At 42.5% G+C, this 22,812-nt stretch overlaps 1 protein-coding gene across 14 annotated transcripts in view; it reads right to left on the reverse strand.

The window, feature by feature from the left end:
• NPL (N-acetylneuraminate pyruvate lyase) overlaps positions 1-22,812 on the reverse strand; it is a 47,203-nt gene that overhangs the window by 16,171 nt on the left and 8,220 nt on the right. For 9 of the 14 annotated variants that reach the window (XM_078078079.1, XM_078078075.1, XM_078078077.1 and 6 more), the window contains 8 exons: positions 17,923-17,996; positions 16,174-16,261; positions 12,529-12,586; positions 8,913-8,988; positions 7,031-7,123; positions 6,048-6,196; positions 5,867-5,913; positions 588-627 (listed from right to left, as the gene is read on the reverse strand). In XM_078078079.1, coding sequence (XP_077934205.1) covers positions 588-627; positions 5,867-5,913; positions 6,048-6,196; positions 7,031-7,123; positions 8,913-8,988; positions 12,529-12,586; positions 16,174-16,261; positions 17,923-17,996 — 625 coding nt within the window. Of the gene's footprint in view, positions 1-587; positions 628-3,262; positions 3,348-5,866; positions 5,914-6,047; positions 6,197-7,030; positions 7,124-8,912; positions 8,989-12,528; positions 12,587-16,173; positions 16,262-17,922; positions 17,997-22,812 lie in introns of all 14 variants that reach the window. The other 5 variants (XM_078078084.1, XM_078078085.1, XM_078078081.1 and 2 more) reach the window with 3 other exon arrangements.

Here is a 22,812-nt window from a genome sequence, read left to right on the forward strand (position 1 = left end):
GACCCAGGTTCTCATGAAGCGCCAATCTCCTCAGAAGTGGGGTGAATGGTGGCATTTGTCATTTGTGATGGGATAATATTTAAGAGACTCTGAGAAGGCTTCTCTATGCAAATTCACTATATTTCCCTCAAATTTTACTTTGTCATATTATCCAAACCTCCATCCATTTGAGCTTGCTTATGTTAATAAACTCTTTTTACACTGCAAATACTCTTGGGAGAGCTGTCAGTCATTCACAATTTAGTAAGATCTATATTCAGACTGCCTTCCTCCAAGCACTCAGGCTGAAATCAGCCACGGTGTGGTAGAATTTTAATGAGCAGAGGCAAGTACAGGGAGTGAGTGCTGAGAAGGATCAAAAGATGGTGTGCAGAGTGGGAAGGCATGCAAAGTGCTAAGACTGAGGAACAGAATTGTAGAAGGGTGCCAACTAGATTTACTTCACCACTTTATAGGGTTGGCCCTGAGGCTAGTATTGGAAATAAAACTCTGCTTGCAACAGAACATTGCAAGGTGTCCTTGTTGAGCCCTCACGGAAAGTGACAGTCCTTCCTTCAAACTCACAGCAGACAAAGGAGAAAACTTACCGAGTTTGAGCACAAAGTTGATAAATCTCTGAATACAAAACTGGAAAGGAAAAAACAAATCTACAGTCAGTATTACATAAGCTGTGATAACAATTTAGAAATTTTGGAGGTCAAAGGACAGAAACCCCAAACGAAAAAGCCCAACACCTTAGTTTTCTGAAGGCCTGTCAGAGTGGAGAAAAACAGCTAAGTGAGGATGGTTGAGATCCATCCAGGATAAGGTAGGATCTTTTTATACATGTAAGCTTTATAAAAAGGGGCCATGAGAAAAGAGGTGCCAAAGATAGAATTGTACAGTAAAGTTAGGAAAGGGGTAGGCACCCTTCATCCATCTAGCCGACCCTTACCCAACTAAACTTACCAGCTAGAGAGGTTGTTTTCAAACTGGGGTATGCTAACTCCTGAGGTAGTCTCTAAGGGGCACTTAGCAAGGCTAAGATTTATGGGAATAAATAATTTCTAGATCCTTAACTTCCATAAGTGCTATTTTTCTAAAACTGATGAGACTAAGAATTTGCAGGGAGGTGCAGATTGTTCTTTTAGATTTCCTCTTCATAAGTGCTTCTTTCCCCACTTTTGAAAAAAATAAAGACTTATCTCCTGTATCACTGCCTCGGGACACCTCTGGGAACCAAATAAAGGAGGAGATCAAAATATTGGTATTGGCATCGACAGAGTGACAAAGCGATTCCTCTAATTAATGGGTAACATGTCCTCTAAAAAATCATAGGGCTTTCAACTTTTTGCTTTCAACATTGCTTTCAATGTTGCTACTCAGGCTGTCAGCTGAAAGTCACTAAAGCATTCTGTGATTTTTAACACAACTCAAAAAACTGTTCAAAGAATTGAGCGACATTGCTATAACAAAATTTCTTCTATTCTTACTACTAATTTATATGAACAGGGTTTCATAGCATTTATTTCTCTAAAAACAAAAAACAGAAATAGTATCGATGCTGAAATATAACTCATCCTAGCATTAAGTAATATTCATCCATGAATTCGTGAACTAATTCATAAAGGCAGATTCCCATCCATTTCATTAAGAGATGCATTTTCGATGACATTTTATGTTGTTTTAACCAATTACATACAGTCTAGTAACAAAAAATTCAGTACAGAATGAAATTTTAACACCCAGAGCCTTAAAAACATATATGTATATGTTCTTTTTTCCCCTCTCACACAAACTAGTATATTACATTCACAACTCTGTCCTCCACTGCTTTTGTACACTTAATAGATCATGGAGTCTTTCCAGATCTGTACACAGAAAATGATCTCATCCTTTTAAGGGCTGCATATAACTCCATTGCATAACTCAAACATAATGTTTTTAACCATTTCCTTATGGATGGATAGTTGGGTTGTTTCTGTCTTTTGCTCTTATAAACGATGTAGTCTGGAACATCTCTGTATGCATGTCATTTCACTTATGTAAATATAACAGATGGCGTTTGAGTCCATGAGAATGAATAAATTCTGCCCTGACTTTTTGCTGGTCTGCTTCTTCACCTGACTGCAAATTCCTTTACAGCAGAGACCAGCTTGACTGAAGTTACGCACTTGGCTCAGCCCTTGGCATATGAATAAAGGAGTCAATGAGACCCACTCACACTAGCCTTCTGTAAGAAAAGCCAGAGAATGTGGTAAACTACATTCCTCACCAATACCGTTTTGAGTGGGATGACTTATTTGTGTGGGACTAATGGGAGGAAAAGAGATGGAAACGGGACCAGTCAATAAAAGAAGCTGCTGAATTGAAGGGCTCCTCTCAGGGCCATTTTACTATCTATTCGGTCCTATGGTTTTCCTGTCATACAACTCAGAACAGGTTGGAATTTTCAGAACCTGCTCCAATCTCGCTTATGCCTTTCACTCCCACTTATTTCCCTGGGATACTCCACTTAGCTACTTTTACTATCTTGAAAATCCCTGGGCCTCTTGGCCTCCGAAAAGTCCTTCTCTTGTGCCTATGCTGTTTCTTTCCACTTCATTCCACTTACCTCAAGCACACATATTACACAGCTGCGAGATTGGTTCTGCGCTTCATGAGGCTCTCCATTCTCTGGACAGCTAGCCTGCCCTCGGTGTAACATTAACGGCAGCCGCCATTTCCCCTAGGGTCTTCCCTGTAACACATCAGCTCCTGCGGCTTTTCTCTTCCTCTCTCCAAGCCAGTGTCTCCTTTTAGATCACTCACTCGGCTCTTGTTTCTGCCTGGTAGATGTTTCCAGTTCTCAGCACATGGCAGGTGAAGATGACTGACCTGCTCTGACTTTGGATTAAGTCTCCCCATTTTGGGTTACCAGCTTCACAGCTTCTTCATATACTCTGGAGACTTGGGTGTGAAGTCCTCAAGGGGATGGCATGGGGTCATTTCCCCAGAAATCTATCACTATTATTTTATAGTCACAAACATACTTTGAACACAGAGTAAAAATATCATCATTTCTAGGAGGAACAGAGAGAGAAGTCATTCCCGTATGGGGCCTGTCCTGATTAGACATGTAGGGAACATAGACAATGGGGACCGGTTTGGCTTTAAACAAGAACAGGTAAGAAGCAGAAGGAAAGTAAAGAAAGAGGCAGCAAGGCAATTTTAATGAGGGCAGGTGTGCTAGGAGTGCTGATGAGAGAGAATAAGAATTATCCAGTGGGAAAGAAAAGTTAACCTGATGGTTCAGGGCTGAAGAGAAGTCCTTTCGTTCGAAAGCCTCCAACATCTGGTTTGTCTTTTTTCCCATGTAGTTATAGGTACTGGAAAGAAAAGAGCACACACTGCAGGATCAGTAACTCAGCGGGAGAAGTCTAGATCTTCAAATCCCTTTGATGCCTAAAAGGGAAAAACAGACCAGGCCTCCCAGAAGTCTATTTTTTGGCCCTAATCTATTAGAGATCCGGTGTCTTCACTTCTGAGATATCCGGCAACAATAAGCAGTGCCAAGAGGAGGCACAGAATACCAAAGGGGATAAAGAAAAGGAAGAAAAGTCGGAAAAGGATAAAGTTAGAAAAAAGGGGAAAAAGTTAGAGATGGAGGTGTATTTGGTAGGGAATAACAGAGGCCAACACCTGCCCCAGGGCACATGCGCAGGCACGAAGCTAGATTCGAACTGTGGGTAAAACGTAGTATCTGAGGTGAGGCCTAAAGCCTTATGCCGAGGAACTAGGTGAATGGGGCAAATCCCAGCAGATTATCTGAGTTCTCTGCCAGTTTATATATTACCTATAATATATATGCTTATACAATTTATATATTACCTAGAGACTACTTTCTAATAATAATAATAATAATAATAAAGATGATAATAAAATGAGAGATCATTTATTGTCTATTGTGTTCCAGGTGCTTGACATAAATCATGTCTAATCCCCTCAAATCCCTGGCTTCTGTTTGGTTGTGAAGAAACTATGACTTAAAGAAGGCTACACAATTGTGGCAAAGGCTTTCATCCCTTCATGCTGCTATCTACTACAATTCAGCACAAATGAAAGTGAAAATAAGTTATTTGATCTGATAAAATGTGGACTTAAAAAAATAATATCCAGGGGCGCCCGGGTGGCTCAGTCGCTAGGCGCCTGCCTCCAGCTCAGGTCATGGTCCCAGGGTCCCGGGATCGAGCCCTGCATCGGGCTCCCTGCTCAGCAGGAAGCCTGCTTCTCCCTCTCCTGCTCCCCTTGCTTGTGCTCCTTCTCTCGCTGTCTCTCTCTCTGTCAAATAAATAAATAAAATCTTGAAAAAAAAAAAATAATATCCAACTCTACCAGTTGGATATTATCAGACTAATCACTGAATTCTTAGAGAAATCAGCAAGGTAGAAGTTTACAGAAATTCTTAACAAGGATGCTTCCGCAGTTTCTAGCAACTTCTCATATAGTAAGTCAGTCTCAGAAAAATATATTTATCTTGATGTACCAAGAACAGAATGTTGTTGGTACTTCACATGGAGACCCTGGACTGAACAGCAAGGGATTCCAAGAACGTGAAGTTCACATTATCTTCTGGTAATAAAGTAAGGAAAAATAAAATACAATAGCTGAGATAAGTCCCTTATAGATGTGAAATACTCCTAAATCACAATATGCCGGAGGAGTTTCAGAATACTAAAATTCAAATTCTAGGGGTCTTAGGCATATTTAGTTAGAGAGAAATGTAATTATAATTAAGAAGAAATAAAGTCTAACGAAATGTACTTTGCTTATAGATTATGTTGACAGAATTAAAATGCCTAGTATAGAGGCCAAAAAACAAAAGTCAAAAAAGTAAGAATTTCTGGGGGAAAAGAAAGTAAGAATTTCATGGTCAGCAGATCCCAGGCATTCAGGTTCCCATGGTAGAAATGTCCCTGTAGTGACAATGGATGTTGCAGGACGTCACCATCCTGGCTTGGTGAATAAGCCATTGAGATCATCCAACTTACTTAATCTTCATCAAAGCCATGCTCACCAAGACATGTTATCAATACTACTTTGCTTCTCCTACACTTTTCCTATATGGAGGTTATGCACTTTCAGTTAACATGAATATTTCACTCAATCCCTTGCAGGCATATTTCTAATGAATTAGGTAAACATGTGCAGTGGACATGCTAATCGAATTGCCTGCCTCTGCCTGAGTAGGCATCAGGCCATGTACGTCTATTTAGCTGGCTGCAGCTGATTGGACTTAGGTAAGCCCAACAGGCAGTGCTATCTAGTGATATCCTGAGATGAGATTCACGACCAGGCAGACACGATTGGCCATGTGCATGCTGAAGCATAGAGAGCGCACCTGGAGAGCAAGAGAGGGAAAGAGAGAGGTATGCAGAGAGACGCAGGGGTGAGAGTCTCCAGAGGACCACAGATGGAGAACCATCTGTCCTGGCTGTTGAGCGTTTTGCAGGCCTGGGTTCTCATCTTCTCTGAGGCCTGGCTGCATTTCCTCCTCTTGAGTTTTACCCAATTTCCCAGTAGTTTATAATAATGTGTCTTCTTCCGCATTAGCTACTTTCAGTGGGTTCCTCTTATTAATAACTAAGTAATTTCTGACAAATTCTGTGCATGCTCTTAGCTCATGTGCCTCACCTCTAATTGCAACAGATGCTTCTAAAAACAGTGACTGAGTTGCTAACAAACTGCTAAGCTCTACTTAATTCCTTTTTGCTGAAAGACTGGGGGAAAGAAAGGCAGCTTTCATTAGAAAAGGTGTCCATGCAAGAAGTATAACCACATAGGCAGTGAATGCCTCCACGGGGGGACTTTACATTTATAACCGTGGGGAAAAACGAGTCAGGCTTACCTACCCACTGCTCCAGTTGCTCCCATCACCAGGGCACTCAATAGTTGCTAAGCAAAAACAGACACAGGGTATTCACTTTTAGGAAAAAGAGTAAGAGAAAAAAAATGTTGCTATCTAAATAGCTTTACAAATTGTTCTGGAGGGCAACGAACCTGCTGGGACAGGCCAGTGGGCGACTTACCTCATCCACCCCAAAAAGGAAAGCAAACTGTTGCTGGCGATTCTGATCAACACATTGCCCGAAGTCTAAGAGATCGGTGTCACTGAACTTCAGCCCTTGGAAGGTGGGGATCTTATCCTGAATCCCATCCAACAATTCCTCAGCACGAACTGCTCAAAACAGAAAATGCCTCACGAATCTGCACCCCTCCAGAAAATGTCAAATCCCGTCTTGTAGAGCCCCTCACATCTGCACTGAGTGCCAGGGGCTGTTCTCAGCTGGATGTCCCTTGCCCTCACTTAGGAGTTCCTATGTACTCATCAAATTTCAGCCCCCACGCTTCCATTCCTCGAAGACAACAGATGAACGTTTCCAAAGCACAACTTCTATTTTTTTTTTTTTTTTAAGGAAGTAGAAAGGAATCGTATCTAAAAAATAATCTCCTAAGAAATCTCATCTAATTGTAACAATCTCTTTTCTGGAGAAGCATAGTAACAATAAAAGAAAAGTCAAAAGAAGGGACACCTGGGTGGCTCAGTCGGTTAAGTGTCTGCCTTGGCTCAGGTCATCATCCCATAAATTTTAAAAATCTTAAAAAAAAAAAAAGAAAGAAAGAAAGAAAGAAAGCCAAAAGAAAAGTGAGGAGGGATCAGAGTACCTTCCTATGTACCAGGCACTGAGAATACAGTAGAGTACAAGGTAGACACAGCCTTCGTCCTTACGGGGCTTATAGGCTTGTGTCTTCTCATACAAGACACAAGGAGTCTGCTAGAAAAGCATCTTTCACACTTAAAAACGTTCATTATAAGGTAGTGTCAATGATTGATAAGAGGGACTTATTTTTGATAAGACTGACTTATTTTGGAGCCAATCCGAACCATCCGGTCAATAGTTTTATGCTTTTGTGACACAGGGTGGAGTGCGATGGAGTGGGAGTTTCTTAGCGAAACAGGGTAAGATGTGAGAGATGGAGGGAAAGAAACATGGAAAGAAGCAGTACTTACTCTTTACTCCTGTCAAGGCCGGAATGTGATAATAATAAAATGGCAATGCTGGGGCGGCAGTAGCTACCTCCTTTAGGAAATTAATCAAGATATCTGAAAGAATAGCAGGACAAGCCATGGTGTGAACAAGTATAAAACACTGGCTTTCCCTGGTAAAAAAAAACTAACCATCTATTGAAATGCAACCATCCCTCTCAGAAGCTGAAAATTCTTGATCCCTCTCAATCATCCCTGAGATCGATACTGCAATGTCTTTGCAACACTTCATTCAAAGGTTTATTTTCCTTTCTGTAGAAAGGCCAAAATAAGATGATCACTTTCCTGCTGTCCTTAAATACTATTATAAAACTGGTGCAGGGCGCTTGTGTGGCTCAGTTGGTTAAGCGACTGCCTTCGGCTCAGGTCATGATCCTGGAGTCCCTGGATCGAATCCCACAGCGGGCTCCCTGCTCGGCAGGGAGTCTGCTTCTCCCTCTGACCCTACCTCCTCTCATGTGCTCTCTCTTATTCTCTCTCTTTCAAATAAATAAATAAAATCTTCAAAAAAAAAAACAAAAACAAAAACAAAACTGGTGCAAACCTTCCCACATATTAAGAGAAGCTCTTGAAATACTCTTATCAAAGCCAGAAGCCCGTCGGTTGGACTCTTGTGCTCTTACCCCACAAGGGCTAAATGTGGTCAGTGAACAAGGAATTTGCATTAGGATCAGAATCATCAAGTTGTAACTGAGAAAATTCTACAACAAAAAGATAAACATTTGCTCAAAGAGGGAAGTTATAAGAATAGTGGCACACCTCACAATAATTCAACCAGAGGTTGGCACTTTTCCCATTTGGGGAGAAATCCAGATATAGCAGAAGAGAATTCATTCTAGTTTACTGAGGATTTGCAATTTCCTACATCATCCTCCATGAGCTTTCACTGCGACATTACTGCAGAGGATAAATAAATCCAGCAGACTTGCTTACACTGGAGAGTGGGAGAGAAAATACTTCATCTGAATACTGTGATGATGTACTCTGTGATAAATATTTGACAAAAATATTATGTATAACTCATTATCTTTCCTTTGTCTGTCTTTTTGGGAAACGTATTCATGTAAAATTTTTATAACCATGTGAAAAACTTTTAAAATGTTCATTCTCAATTCCCAAGGTGGCAGTATTTAAATTACTTATCCTATATTGACAATTATTTTCTCTCTACCAATAATCGATGGTATTTCACGATAATTTTGACCCAATTACATTTAGCTATGAATTTATTTAATCATGCATGCAATCATGGATTGTCTGTTTTCAATCCTTTCAAAATCTGTATTCCTTTGTTTGCTAATCAGAAGGATTAAAAAGACTCAGTATACTTGGAAACCACAAATAGTTTCCATAGAGAAAGCAGAGAAGGAGAAAGCAATTAACTTGGTAATTTGGAAGACCATAGATCTTTCTCTGAAATCTCCCTCAAATTCATTACTGACTCAACCTTGAATAGAACATGTAGTCTCAAGATGCCCACCATTTATATTCCCCTTTTTTTGAGAAAAATGATCCCATGCTTTGCCATGTAACTCTGACTCCCTACACAACTGACTAGATTAGGGGTGGACACCTGACCCAACACAGGCACCTGTAGGTTGACCTGGGGCTTGGTGGATGACCCAATCAGATTACTTGGCAAAAGAGTTGAAGCCCTTCTTAAGGGAGTCTTTTCTTGTATGGATCCAGGGAGACCAAATATTCTGGACAGCTACTGTACCGCTGCAACTTCACGCCCACAGAAGTCCATACAACTTTACTTTCAGGAGGTCAGCATGACCATTTTGAATGAAGGCAAAAAGAAGTGGACCACACGAGGCACTGTGTATTAAGACTATTTGCTTACCTTTGTTCGTTGGCTTGAGAAAGAAAGGTGCAATGACAGCGATGCCATCAGCTCCTATTTCTGCTGCGTGTCGGGCCTTTAAAAGAAGAAAGAAGACCATTATGGGTTTGGTGACAATTTCGATGTCTGTGGGTTGGGGGGTGGTTTCCCCACATCAACAGGCAATTCTCTGATACCAGCTGCATGTCCTGCAATTCTATTCAACTCTGATACTATCTACCTGGAGACAGTCAGATTGCACAGGTTCAGGGCTCCATCTGACAAGACTACCCCGCTTCCCTGAACTTTAGATGCTAGTCACAAGCCTAGGTCATCACCTGTGCTCCTGACCGACTGGCTACAGAGTTGAAGGTTCTCATGATCCCCTCCTTCGGTCACTTAATTTGCTAGACTGGCTCACAGAACTCAGAGGAACATCTTACTTACTAGGCCACCAGTTTAGTATAAGAAGATATTAACTCAGGAACAGCCAGATGGAAGAGATGCCTAAGGCAAGGTATGGAGAGAGGGCTTGTAGTTTCCATGTGTTCCACTCTCCCCAAATCTCCACATGTTCACCAACCTGGGAGCTCTCTGAAACCTGCCCTTTTGGGTTTTAATGGAGGCCTCACTACATAGGCATGGTTGATTAAATCACTGGCCACCGGTTGGATATAATATATTTGAATCATTTGTTTAGCACTCCATTAGGACAAGAGTAGAAGGATAACCTTAGCTGAAAACAAGAAAAAAAGGAAACAGCTAAGAGACAGTTGATGGCAGTGCCCATTCAAACATCATCCAATGGAGTTATGGCTAAGCAGATGCCAAATTACAGTCTCATTGGCAAGATTATCCCCACAGTAGGGGATTATCCCTATAGAAGGGGATTATCTCTATCCTAAGATTATGTCTACATTATTCTAGTGTTCAGCTCAATGGATGACAACCTTTCACGTCATGACGATATTTTAAAATTTGTATCACACATAGGAAAAGAAAGCAATTAAAAAGAGATGAAAACAGGGGCGCCTGGGTGGCTCAGTCATTGAGCGTCTGCCTTCAGCTCAGGTCATGATCCTAGGGTCCTGGGATCGAGCCCCGCATCGGGCTCCCTGCTCAGCGGGAAGCCTGCTTCTCCCTCTCCCACTCCCCCTGCTTGTGTTCCTGCTCTCGCTCTCTCTGTGTCAAATAAATAAATAAAATCTTTAAAAAAAAAAAAGAGATGAAAACAAATTTCCTACATCACACTACCTTAATCGAAAGACCTACTGAAAGAAGAACAATTCACGCATAGGAAGAATAAATCAAGTCTCCAAGTTCTGATTCTAGGCTTATTAAGCAACCACCTAGCAATACGCCTTCCCTTGTGGCTTACCTAAGAGTACTGAATTGCAATTTTGCAAAAATATATATATCCCATTTCTAAATTCAGTAATAGGAAAAACAAAACCCATCAAGAAGATGTTGGGGCTAGATCAAGTCATTGTAATCTTGGAAATCAGAATATATAAATTCTGAAAACATGGTTAATTTAGTAGTGGTCCAGGTTCTGGGCCTGCTGGTAAATACCTCAACACTTTCGAGCTTTCTTTTTTTACCCAATTCACAAAGTCCTCAAAACCACCAGGTCATGAACTTTTCTGCCAGAAACTTTAACTCCTTCCATTCCTGCCCTTTGCTCTACCTAATCTGCTAATCTCTAAACCTGGAGCAATCCAATTGTTCGTGTTCTTGAACCTATGTTCTGGTTGAAGACTATACCTAGAAAGAAATTTTCATGACTTAGTTGAATGGTGGTAAGACAGATTTATGACTTACAACTTCAGTTGGTTTTTTAGCACCATTGGGCAATCCTTTTTAAAAAATTAACTAATTAGGGGTGGCTGGCTGGCTCGGTAGAGCATGTGACTCTTGATGTCAGGGCCATGAGTTCAAAACCCATGTTGGGCGTAGAGCTTACTTTGAAAAAAAAATTTTTTTTAAATTGTGATGAAACCACATAAAATTTACCACCTTAATCATTTTTAAGTGTACAGTTCAGTAGTTTTAAGTATATTCACATTATTATAAAACAGATCTCTAGAACTTTTCATCTTGCAAATCTGGAACTCTATACCCATTAAATAATTCTTCCTCTCTGCTTCTAGCCCCTGGCAACTACCATTCTACTTCCTGTTTTTACGAATTTGACTACTTTAGATACCTCATTTCAGAGGAATCATATAGTATTTGTCTTTTAGTGACTGGCTTATTTTATTTAATATAATGTCCTCAAAGAGTTTCACCTATATTATAGCAGGTGACAGGATGGATTCCCTTCCTTTTAAGGCTGAATAATATTCCATTGTATTGTTAAAAAGAAAACCACAGGACCCAAATGGAGTCACTTATATTAAGGACTCATGTCAGCAAACCAAGACTTAATACCTAACCTGACTTCAGTTTCAATCCTCCCAGGAGTGTAACCTTTAAACTGTCAACATGGAATTTCCTGGTCAGCCCTAGGAAATTTACTGTCAGGCCCCTACCATTGCCCTTAGGAGGGCGACCTTGCTTAAAACAATGTGTTCTTTGCTAATAATTTCCTTTTTCTTGCTCCCTCTCTGTCTTTTACCTTTCCTTTTCCACAGCTCGATAGAGCTCCTTTCTATTTGCTAGATTGGATGCTGCTGGATTCATTCAATAAAGCCAATTTGATCTTTTAAATTACTCATTTGTATTTTTGTCCTTTAATAGTACGTATATACCATATTTTGTTTATCTATTTATCCACTGATGGGCATTTGGGTTGCTTTCACCTCTTTCTATTGTAAATAATGCTGATAAGAACATGGGTGGGGACAATCTTCCTGTGCTTCAGTTTTCCCTCCCATTCTCCTGGGCAGTGATTCTCACTTTTTACTGCTCTTCATCTCTGAACCCCATCTTCCATCTCCTTCATGCCTAGCAGATGGCTTTGCCTTTTGCTTCTTAGAGAAACTGAGGTTGGCTCAAGTTCTTCTCCCTACTTGCAAACTGAGCTCTCTCTATACCCACCCCACGGAGGAAGACGGGCCTCTGTCTCCTACTCAAAACTCTGCTACAGAAGTTATCACCTCGGGCTACTCTCATTATGGCTCCGTGCCTGCTTCTGGATGGTGAGCTCTGAGGTCCCACACCTCATATTCCCCAGTGACAGCATCCAATATATAGCAAAAATGGTATTCAGTTTAACTTCAGCATAAAAAAGGAGCCCCTTCCCTTATGCAGAATCTAAAAAAAAACCAAAACAAATGAACAAATAAACAAAAAACCAGAAACAGACTCAGAGAACAAACTGGTAGTTGCCAGTGGAGGGAGGGCAAAATAGGTGAAGGGGATTAAGAGATATAAACTTTTAGTTATAAAATAAACAAGTCACAGAGATGAAAGGTACAGCATAGGGAATGTAGTCAATAATATTGTAATAACATTGTATGGTGACAGATGGAGATTACACTTATCCTGGTGGGCACTGAGTAATGCACAGAATTATCGATTCACCATGTCGTACACCTAAAATGAATATAACGTTGTATATATCAACCATGCTCCAATAATAAAAGGAAAAGGAGGCCCCTTGAGTGGTCTCTCCCAGATGGACCTACATACCTACCAGTTCTTGTGAATCTTTCAAGCTCAGGGCTCCTACATGAATTACCACCTGATCCAACCTGCAAAAGAGAAAAGGCTGTTGCATCACTTGGAAGTTTACAGTAACATGGAAGGAAGGGCTGAACTACCCTGGTTTGTACTGGTTTTGGCAGTTAATTAATGTCCTGCTAATCTCAACCTCAAAACTATTAAATTCTATAGTGGTCTATTTAAAATGAATCTAATAGGGGATTAAAAAAAATGTCCAGGGAGTAAAATTTAAGGTCTAACCAAGCAGAATTTTGAAGCCAAGAGTCAATCAGTATTTGAATATGTACTTTGACGAAGCACTGTTTTAGATGGTGTATTGATGGTGATATGTGTGGAGATTGGTGTAACATGGAGGTATTTCTGGTTGGAGATAAAAACAAAGGATCTTCAAAGAGTACAGCCAGGAACAAGCCATATGAGAAATGAATTCACTGTAAAAAGCTTTTTCCTATCTTGTCAGTCCTCAGAATTTGGCCTCTTATGAGAGGTTTCCTCTGAGACCCCAATATTCACCTTTGGGGGTGCTCCATGTGGCCCCATGGGCAGAGGCCACAGTGAGCCTGGTGTTCTCAGAGGATTAATAAAACTCAGTTGTGAGTCTAGTCACCCCAGCGACTCCTGAGGGACCCTGAATAATATGCACATGCCATCTTCAAGGGGTGGAGACACCATATTCTTGTTTAGGCCCCATCAGTGAGTCCCAGTGACTCTTGACTTGCCATGTCTCAGGTGAAATGGGGCCTCACTAAGGAAGTGATGTGATCAGGATTGCATTTTTAAAGATTTTATTTATTTATTTGAGAGAGAGAGAGAGAGAGAGTGAACAGAGGGGTAGGGAGGAGCAGAGGGAGAGGGAGAAGCAGACCCCACCATTGAGCTGGGAGCCCAACCTGAGCTGAAGGCAGATGCTTAACCGACTGAGCCACGCAGGTGCCCCAGGGTTGCATTTTTAAAGGATTAAGACCTTTGAAAGGAGAAAGGAAGGCTGACTGATAGGCTCTACTCTTACCAGCAGCTTTTCTGCATGACCTCCTTAAATCTTTCACACCTCTTCTCCTGGCTTAGGTTAAAAGAAGCCATCCATGCCTTCCTCCCTTCCACCCTGCTGCTAGGTGCTGCTAGATAAAACCATCCTATGGCTTTCATCCCAATTTGTCCTTTCCCAGATCAGGAGAACGAGGCTCCAAAAAGCCTTCTGTTCATCATGACTTACTTCCCTTCCAATTCCCTGCAGTGGCTACTTCAAATCTGGACTATTCTCAAGCTAATTCTAACTCAACTCCTTGTTCCTGGCAGATGTGCTCACTTCCCACACCAGAAATATACAGAGGTTTCATACACAGACTGCCCCACTTCTCTTCTGCACCTCCACGCTTAGCCGCATCCTCATCTATGCTTTCCTCCCAGCTTCTGGGCTGTCCTCTCAAGTTACGCTATCTACTTTTGGTTTTGTTTCAACCCTCTCCCCATCCCCCAGACCTTCCCGTCAAAGGTATCAGCTGTCTACTCTCTTAATCTCTTCTCCTGTAACAGTGTCTTTTCAGCAGAGAAACATGCCCAAGACTTCCCCACTTTAAAACAAACTAGGAGGGCACCTGGGTGGCTCAGTCGGTTAAGCGGCTGCCTTCGGCTCGGGTCATGATCCCAGGGTCCTGGGATCGAGCCCTCCATCGGGCTCCCTGCTCAGCGGAGAGCCTACTTCTCCCTCTCCCTTTGTCTCCCAGCTTGTGCTCTCACTCTCTGTGTCAAATAAATAAATAACATCTTTAAAAAAACAAAAACAAAACTACCCTTCTTTTCATCTTGCTTCCTCCTCCCTAACCTACCACTCCATCTCTCCTTCCCTTTGCCAGAAAATGTTCCAAGAACGAGCTGTGCTCATGGCCCCCACCCCCGCACATCTGAGGCGATCCACGATCCACAGTTCACGGCAGGCTGCTCCCGTTTCAACAAACCGACTGGCTCTGCTCTCTCTGAGGTCATTGGTCACGGTCACTTCAAACCAACCGTCTTCTCAGCCCTCCATCTACTGACTTTCACAACATCTAACATTTATAACAAATGTGATGACGAACACAGCATCCACTGCAAATAATTACAGTGAATTCCCGTATAAGACTTGCTACTACGTGCCAGGCACTGCTCGAATCCTCACCACCACCACAAGATACATACTTTTATTCCAATTTCATAGGTGAAGCACAGGGCGGTTAAGTGACTTGTCTGAGTTCAGAAGCCTAGCGAGAGACAGAGCCAGGACCCAAACTCAGGCTGTCTGGCTGTAGAGTCCCATGCTACAGTGGCACGCTCTGAACCATTCCTCCTTAAGTGGCAGGATTCACCTCCGACCTCCCTCCTGCCCTTCTGAGAGCTTTCTGTCTTTGCCCTCTTCCCTATCTCCCCATTTCTGGTGCTTTTCTTTCTTTCTTTTTTTTTTTTTTTTTAAGATTTTATTTATTTATTTGACAGAGATCGATAGTGAGAGAAGGAACACAAGCAGGGGGAGAGGGAGAGGGAGACGCAGGCTTCCTGCCGAGCAGGAAGCCCGATGCGGGGCTCGATCCCAGGACCCTGGGATCACGACCTGAGCCAAAGGCAGACACTTAACGACTGAGCCACCCAGGCACCCCTCTGGTGCTTTTTTTAATGTTGATCCTTAACCTTCCTCGTTTCTCCGTCCATGGTTTTTAATCTTTTTGGGCTCACAATCTGACTGGAAATGAGCTGAAAGCTGATGGATCAGCAGAAACTGCTTCCATGGACATGCACTCAGCCTTGGCATACAGTTTCAGAGTCCTCAAGGTGCTCTGAAGCCATTTGAGGATCCCCAAGGAGGTCATGGGCTTCACACTGACAACTGCTCCAGGCTCACTTGGGACTTACCTCCAATCTTCGCCTCCACCTAACGCAACATCAATCATTGCCTTCTCTGATCCCTGTTTACACTATCAGAAGAATCAGTGTTAAATTTCATGATCTGACATCTCCATTGGATGGCAAGCAAGCTGAAGGCAGAGACCCTGTTTCATCTCCCCGGTGCCAGCACAGTGCATCCCACACAACAGAACAGATAACAAATAAAGCTTGGTTAATTGAGTGTGCTTACTGAACGGATCCGTCTTACTTGACTACCATGGCATGAATTGAGTCCCGAAGACTACAAAAAGCTGCACCACAGAGAGCATGTTGAGTCATATGCACAGAGATGTAGGGAAGCAAGGGCTGATAGAAGCATCAGGTACCCATCCTGAGAGGGGAAGGGGTTGGAGTTGTTCACAAGAGCCAGGGGACAGCAGAGTCCGTCACCAGCCCCTCCCCCTCTTATCCCCTCAGCCCAAGGACAAGTAACCCGAGGGGACTGGCTTTGTAAATAGATAAGGGGCAGCTTCCAGCTTCCAGATGGACCTCTGGGAGCCAGGTGGGCCTTGCAGTCTGGCTGCCCTTCCACCCAGAAGGGAGGGGTTCTCCTCTGCCTCAGCTCCTTGCCAAAGTGCCAGGATCCCCATGCCTCAGGCCTGCCCTCTGACCAGAAGGTGGGAGGCTGTGTCAATCAGAAAAGAGCCATACTCTACGCAGCTCTCTTGAAGAGCGCCTTTATCCTGGTGACGCCACTCACTTGTTCCGCCCTTTGGCCACCCACTCCTCTGCGACCTGGCGACGCTCTGAGACGCTCAGGGACAGGCCTTCTCCCGTCGTGCCATTCACTGTTCCAAACAGAGTCAGTTAGTGGGGCCAACCAATTCCTTTTGCTCCTCCAACACCAACGCAGGAAGTGCAGGGTCAGAACTCCCTGCTTAAGGGGAAGGGATGTGGGGAAAGATCAGACGATGGAATCTGGAGGGGAAATGCCATGTTTCCATTTTTATCTAAGACTCTGTCTTTTTTCCATCTTCACCTTGTTCAAAGCAGTGGGAAGGTTAATTATGACTTGTAATGACAAATCTGTCCTTGCAGAGTATTTGAAAGCAGACTGAGATAACTGTCCTCATTTTAGGCAAATATCCAATGATTTGGGCTTGAATGGCAGGAAAATCAACACCACCCACTACTGGGCTGTCAAAGGGGTCAAAAGTGGGAGTTACTTATGAGGACAGTGGTACATGCTACAGATCTACAAAGACCTCAGTCTATAGTTTAACATGATGGTAGCATTCTAGGACAATTTTTTCATGGTAATTCATAAGAAAACACCAAGGATATTAATATTTCTTGTTTAAGCACTCTTTCAATAGTCACTTATTTTCACAACAACCCTGCAAAGTACAAATGGTTCTTCTCATCTACAGAGGCAAAGATGAGGTTCTAAATCACTAAATAAATTTGAATCCAAAGCTGTGTTTCTAAAACTTTCCCTTCTAATACAGTAATCTCTTAATGGATCACAGATAGTATGCAAACAGCACTAAGATACATTCCTGGGGCCTAATGCATTTGGATCTCCAAATACTGAGTGCTCAGTTGGAGAAGGGGGGGTGAGAGTAGGAAAGAGTGTTTTTATCACTCCTTTAGGGTCTTAAGACACTTCAAGTATGCTCTACTAGTAGGGATGTTCCTACTTCTTCCCTATACCCAGGGGAGAGCCGTGGCCCTTTGAAGATTAAGAATCAGTCTTCCCCCACCATGGCTTGGAGCTGTAGGGGGACACCAAGTGGTTCTGTAATCAGGTTCTGGTTTTGACATGTGTCCTGACCACCTGTTCGCAAAGGTTTTAACCTGCCTGGATTATGACCTCGTGCTTCCAGTTCTTGAGGGACCCTGGTAGAACAGGAGCTTGGGAAAAAGCTATAGGGTCCAGTCTGTAGGTGTTCAAGCACTCAGAACACCACACAAGGAGCAACTCAATCACAGGTTTGTATAGTTCTCAGGCCTAAAATGTTCAAGGTCTGATTTTTTAATTTCCACCGTCAATGAAATAAATGAGGATAACTGCTGGACCTGTGATTCTTTTGTGTGCTGCATTTAGTCTTTCTACATTTATTATATGAAAAGTCTGGGTGAAGACACAATAAAGCCCATTCTTAAGAGAGAGAAGTCTGGATTTGGCTGTTACTCTACCATTCCTTGGCTAAGTGCCTTTAGGCACCCTAAATAATGTATCTGAGCCATAGATTTTCTTCTTTAAGTTGGGATAAAAATAACACCTTATCTGTTTTAAAGGTACACCACCAAATTAGGTAATCTCTTGAGGTGCTTTCCAGGTCTAAAATTGATGAGTCTACAGATTCACAAATTTTACTTAGCTTAGCCAAGCTCAGTCATAACCTATGACACAAGACACTGTAACCTCTTAATTAGTAACCAGGTGAGAGCTACTTTCTAAGGACCGGGCTAGAGATGTCTAGAGAAATGTTTAAAGATGACTCACCAAAAATGTTCTTCACTCCCTGTTCTTCCACAAGATAATCCACATACTGACCAATGACTGAAAAGTTGATTTCTCTAAAGGACACAGGAAAAAAATGGGAGAAAAGCATATTTAATCTTTAGATTATTATTCAACCAATCCTCAAATCTATAAACTGCTCTCTTTTATTAATAATTATTAAAAGTCCACCCAGCCATATTATGCTAAGCAAAATAAGTCAGAGAAAGACAAATACCATATGATTTCACTCATATGTAGAATTTAAGAAACAGAAACAGATGAACATAGGGGAAGGGAAGGAAAAATAAGATAAAAACAGAGATGGAGGCAAACCATAGGGAACAAACTGAGGGTTGCTGGAGGGAAGGGGGTGGGGGTGGGGTAATTGGGTGATGGGCATTAAGGAGGGCACTTGATATAATGAGCACTGGGTGTTGTATGTAACTGATGAATCACTAAATTGTACCCCTGAAACTAATAATACACTACATGTTAACTAAATTGAATTAAAAAAAAACAACTCCACCTGGCCAATTTATAAAATTCTTAACTTGCTCTAAATAATGCCTGGCCTTTTCCTTGTTTTTTGAGCCTGGTGATCTCTCTACCTATTCATATATGCCTCACTTATGTGAGCAACACACCATTATTTATCACAAAGGCTTTACCTTTAAACATCCCCACAAGTAGTATTTAAAAAGTAATTACTTAGTAATCTTTTGCTCTTTTGGGGAAGAAGGGTGACTGGGGCCATGGTTAAATGAGAATTTAATATTTTCCACTTGGTGAGAAGCAATCATTTTTTAGGCTTACAAGATAGGAAAGTTGGATCTTAACAATGTAAGAATTTTAGCACTTAATATTTGTGACAGCAAATGAAAGCTTCAGTTGTATTTGCTAGTTTTAAAGCAAAGAAGATTAACACTGGAGAGGAACTTTGCTCCCACTGCCTCTCAAAGCACAGTCTGTGGAAGAGCGTCTGGGGAGTCTGTAAGAAATGCAGAGCAGCCTCCCTCTTTAATGGTATTGTAACATTGCCCTCCCTGCCCCACTTGTTCAAATGCCAAATCCTGGCCTCTGTCTTGCTGAGCAGGGAGGATTCCTGAATGCACAACAGGAACAAACTTGGGTTGTTCTCACCTAAAGGACGGATGGGCAAGTTATCCGCCTAGACAATCTATCTCAACACCCTCATTTAGGTCAGCTTGACCTGCTCAACTTGAAATGTCTAAGCCTCAGACATTCCTGACCATTTGGAACCTGCTCCTGGCTGCTTCCATCAAGCCCTTCACCACTTGGGATAAGCGACGAGATGCAGCACAATCAGCAGTGGTTTTGTTTGCAGGATAAAAACCCAGATTTTGACCTATGATGTCCATCTACCAATGCAAGTAACCAGGAAACAGCTCCCAATCACACTTCCAAATCACAGATTGGAAACAGGAAATAAACCTAGTGGGCAACAGCCTGTGTTGGAATCACAGATTCAAACACAGTGGCTCCTGGACACTTTCACTGAAGTCTTGACACCTCCCCAATCCCATCCCAGCCCCGTACTCAAGATCACCTAGAGTAGGCCTGGCTTTTTCACTGAGGAGGAGCTTGGAGAGCTTTCGATGGTCAGGGCTGGTAGGTACTGTACTCCTTCTGATGTGTGTTCTTTTGGTTTAATCTAATGCTTCATCATTTGGAAAGGGAAGCTAGAGAGCTTGTTTCCATTTTCAGAAATACTTAAGGAGAGAAACTGATTCCGTTAGGGGATGTATATGTATATCCCCAAAGTGGACTCTAAACTCAGCAGGGACCCACACCGCCAGTCTACTGCATGTGCTCAGCACTCTACCTGACTCCAATGAAACACTCAATCATTACTGCTGTTACTATTCCTCATGAGGAAACCCAGAAATACCTCACACATACCTCACACCCTCATCAAAGTTCACGTCTCCATTACCACGAGGATCATTTTGTAAATTGTTTATGCCCACCCTCCAGGCTAGAGCAAGGACTTCTTGAAGGCAGACACTGTGCCTTTTATACCTGACAATCCCTTGTCTGCACCTGGCATAGTGCAGAAGCTCAATGAGGAGGAAACACCCATGATCTCTGCCTTCAGAGCAGCCTATCCCCACACCTGCAGGATACATGTAAACATTATTAACTGAGGAAAGGAGACGGCATAGTATACAAATAACTAGAATATTAAGGAATGTATGTTGAGGGCTATGACTGAGTTAGAAAGTGTACAGGGGTTCAGAAGAGGGAATCACTCCAATTAGGGAGGCTGGGAAAGGAGACTTCGAGGAGGAGGTGGGTCTGGAATAAACAGGATGAAACCCTGCACTCTTCCTTCCCTCCGACGTTCTTGAGTTGCTGTCTATCTGGCCCTATTCTGGTGCCCTCCTCTTTCCAGGGAGTTGGCTGCCCCCTTAGGCAGATCGAGGCCAGTATATGAAATCTGTGGTTTCTTCTCCTTCCTCAGTGAACTCCACACTTCACTCTATGTCTTCAGTGGGTAATGCTTCCATCTACACTGACCCCCTACTCCTTTAGACTTTGCTGGATGACAGCTACGAGTTCCCTCGGGTTAGGGGTGATACATTATCTATCCCTTCAAGAAAGCAGTTTGTTGCTTCTTATAAAATGCCCCTAGCCTACAGGAGTGACGCTAATGGTAGAATTTCTGGGCAGTGGCAGAGTTACCCCAAAATGTCCTTGGACAGATAGTCTTTTGGAACTACCAAATCCTCTTAGAAAAAAAGGTTGAAAAGAGATGGCTCCTCAATGTTTGACCTTCACAGTGATAAAAATTTGTTTTCTTGTTATAAAAGAGGACGGAAAAGCCAGAAGATCTAACAAGGCCAGGCCTACATTTCTGTACAGTACTGAATGGTGGGGAGGGTCATGGCTGCCCCCTTTGGAGGCACAGAAGCCCCCCAGACCACCTCAGGGATTTCTGGTCTCTGTCTGACTAGAGGTGCAAGTTTGCAGCCCTTGGCATTGTTGTTCAGTGGCTACAATCACAAGTGAGCCCAGGGAAATTACCCAAAGCTGTTACCCTGGTTGTCCCAAAAGTACCCCAACAGCAGGGCCAAGGTAGGAGCAGGATGATAATTCTCTCTGGGGACTTTGCTCCCTTCCCTGTTTCTCCACCGTAATCTACCTCTCTGCGGTATGTGGGTTTATGTTGATTGCTGCGGGCACTGTATCAGGCATCCGAAACCCACTAGAGACTAGAATATTCTCTTCCTTGCTGGATGGCTGTCTGGGGTTCATTGCTCATGGAAGTAAGAGGTGGCACAAACCAGTTCTCTTCCAAAGGTGGGACCGGAATGTCTCTTCCTTCATGAGCCTCAAGAACACATCCAAGTACTGGCCATCTCAGGGCTGAGTGACTCAGAACCAAATCCCATGCTTGCTGAAGTCACTCCCCTACTTACCTCCAATTCACTATCTTAATTTCAATTCCCATGGGTTCAGATTCTTTGCCTTAGGTCTATGATTTTCTTCCAATTTTTCATACCATAGAAGCTATGTCATTTATTTTTGAAAGTACACACAATATAAAAAGAAGGAAAAACCCACTCATTATCTCCCTGGAGATTATCACTCTTAATAGTTTTGATATTTTTCTACTCACAAACACACAGTGCAGCGTTTTCTTAAATGGATATGGTCATATTGTACAAAGCATTGTGATATTTTTCTCACTTAGCATGCCAAATTGAGTATTTTCCCGCTTCTTCAGATATTCTGTTCCTGTATGGGCTACACAGCATTTCATTTTATGAATGAACAGAACTTAGCTAATCCTCTAGACCCTTGGACATTTCGTTTACTTCCAAACCATGTAAGAGGAGAGAATGTTTATCCAATTATTTTTGCCACAAATTGAGGCCCTGAGTGAATACCGTTTGAAACAGCATGTAGGCTGTATCTCTTCTCCTAGGACAGAAGGATAAAGGAATTTTTCTGAGGTGGCTTTTCAGAGAAAAATCTCTATTGCTGTTCATTTCCTCTCCTGATGTATGACACAAAATGAAAGACTTTCACTGTATTTGAGAATACAGAATCACTAGGGAGGTCTTTTCATAACTGGCACACATGTCAGAAAATCTGATGTTCTTTTTTTTTTTTTGCCTTTTACATATAACTCTCAGCATTCAAAATCAGATGAAAGTTATGTGTGCTTTTGGCAAAATAACTACTTGGCTACTTTAAAACTCCTTCGGCAGAGAAGTATTCAGGGACCATAACTGCCCTGCCTTGCCAGAAAACATTCTGTTCTGGGAATCTGGGTCATGTAGTCTCCCCACACAGTTAAAAAGACAATACCAAACTCCAACTCCAGCAGTCCAAGACCCTTCTGACTGGGGTAACCAGTCTGTTTTTACTAGAGGGTGTTGTGAAGATTCCCATGGTGAAGCCAAAGGCATTTGAGGGAGAAAACTTTTTTTTTTTTTTGACATTTTAGCCAATCTGAAATGTCTTTCTTTTTTTTCTTTTTTAAAGATTTTATTTGTCAGAGAGAGAGAGTGAGCACACAAGCAGGGGGAGCAGCAGAAGGAGAGGGAGAAGCAGGCTCCCCTCTGAGCAGGGAGCCCAATGCGGGACTCGATCCCAGGATCCTGGGATTCTGACCTGAGCCGAAGGTAGACACTTAACTGACTGAGCCACCTAGGCGCCCATGAAATGGACTTTCTATTTTAATGACTGTACTTGCCCAAGGAAATAAGTGACTTCTTGAAACAACTAAGGAAAGCAAACGTCTTCTAGTGTGTGGAAAGGTAAGAGTTGAGATGGGTAGAGAAGGACCTCTCTGGCTCCAAGGCTAGGTGCAGTGGGTTAATGTTTTAGGATCTTGGTCTCATCAACTGCAGAAACAGAGGT

Source organism: Halichoerus grypus, chromosome 7, assembly GCF_964656455.1.
Source record: "Halichoerus grypus chromosome 7, mHalGry1.hap1.1, whole genome shotgun sequence".
Classification (NCBI taxonomy): domain Eukaryota; kingdom Metazoa; phylum Chordata; class Mammalia; order Carnivora; family Phocidae; genus Halichoerus; species Halichoerus grypus.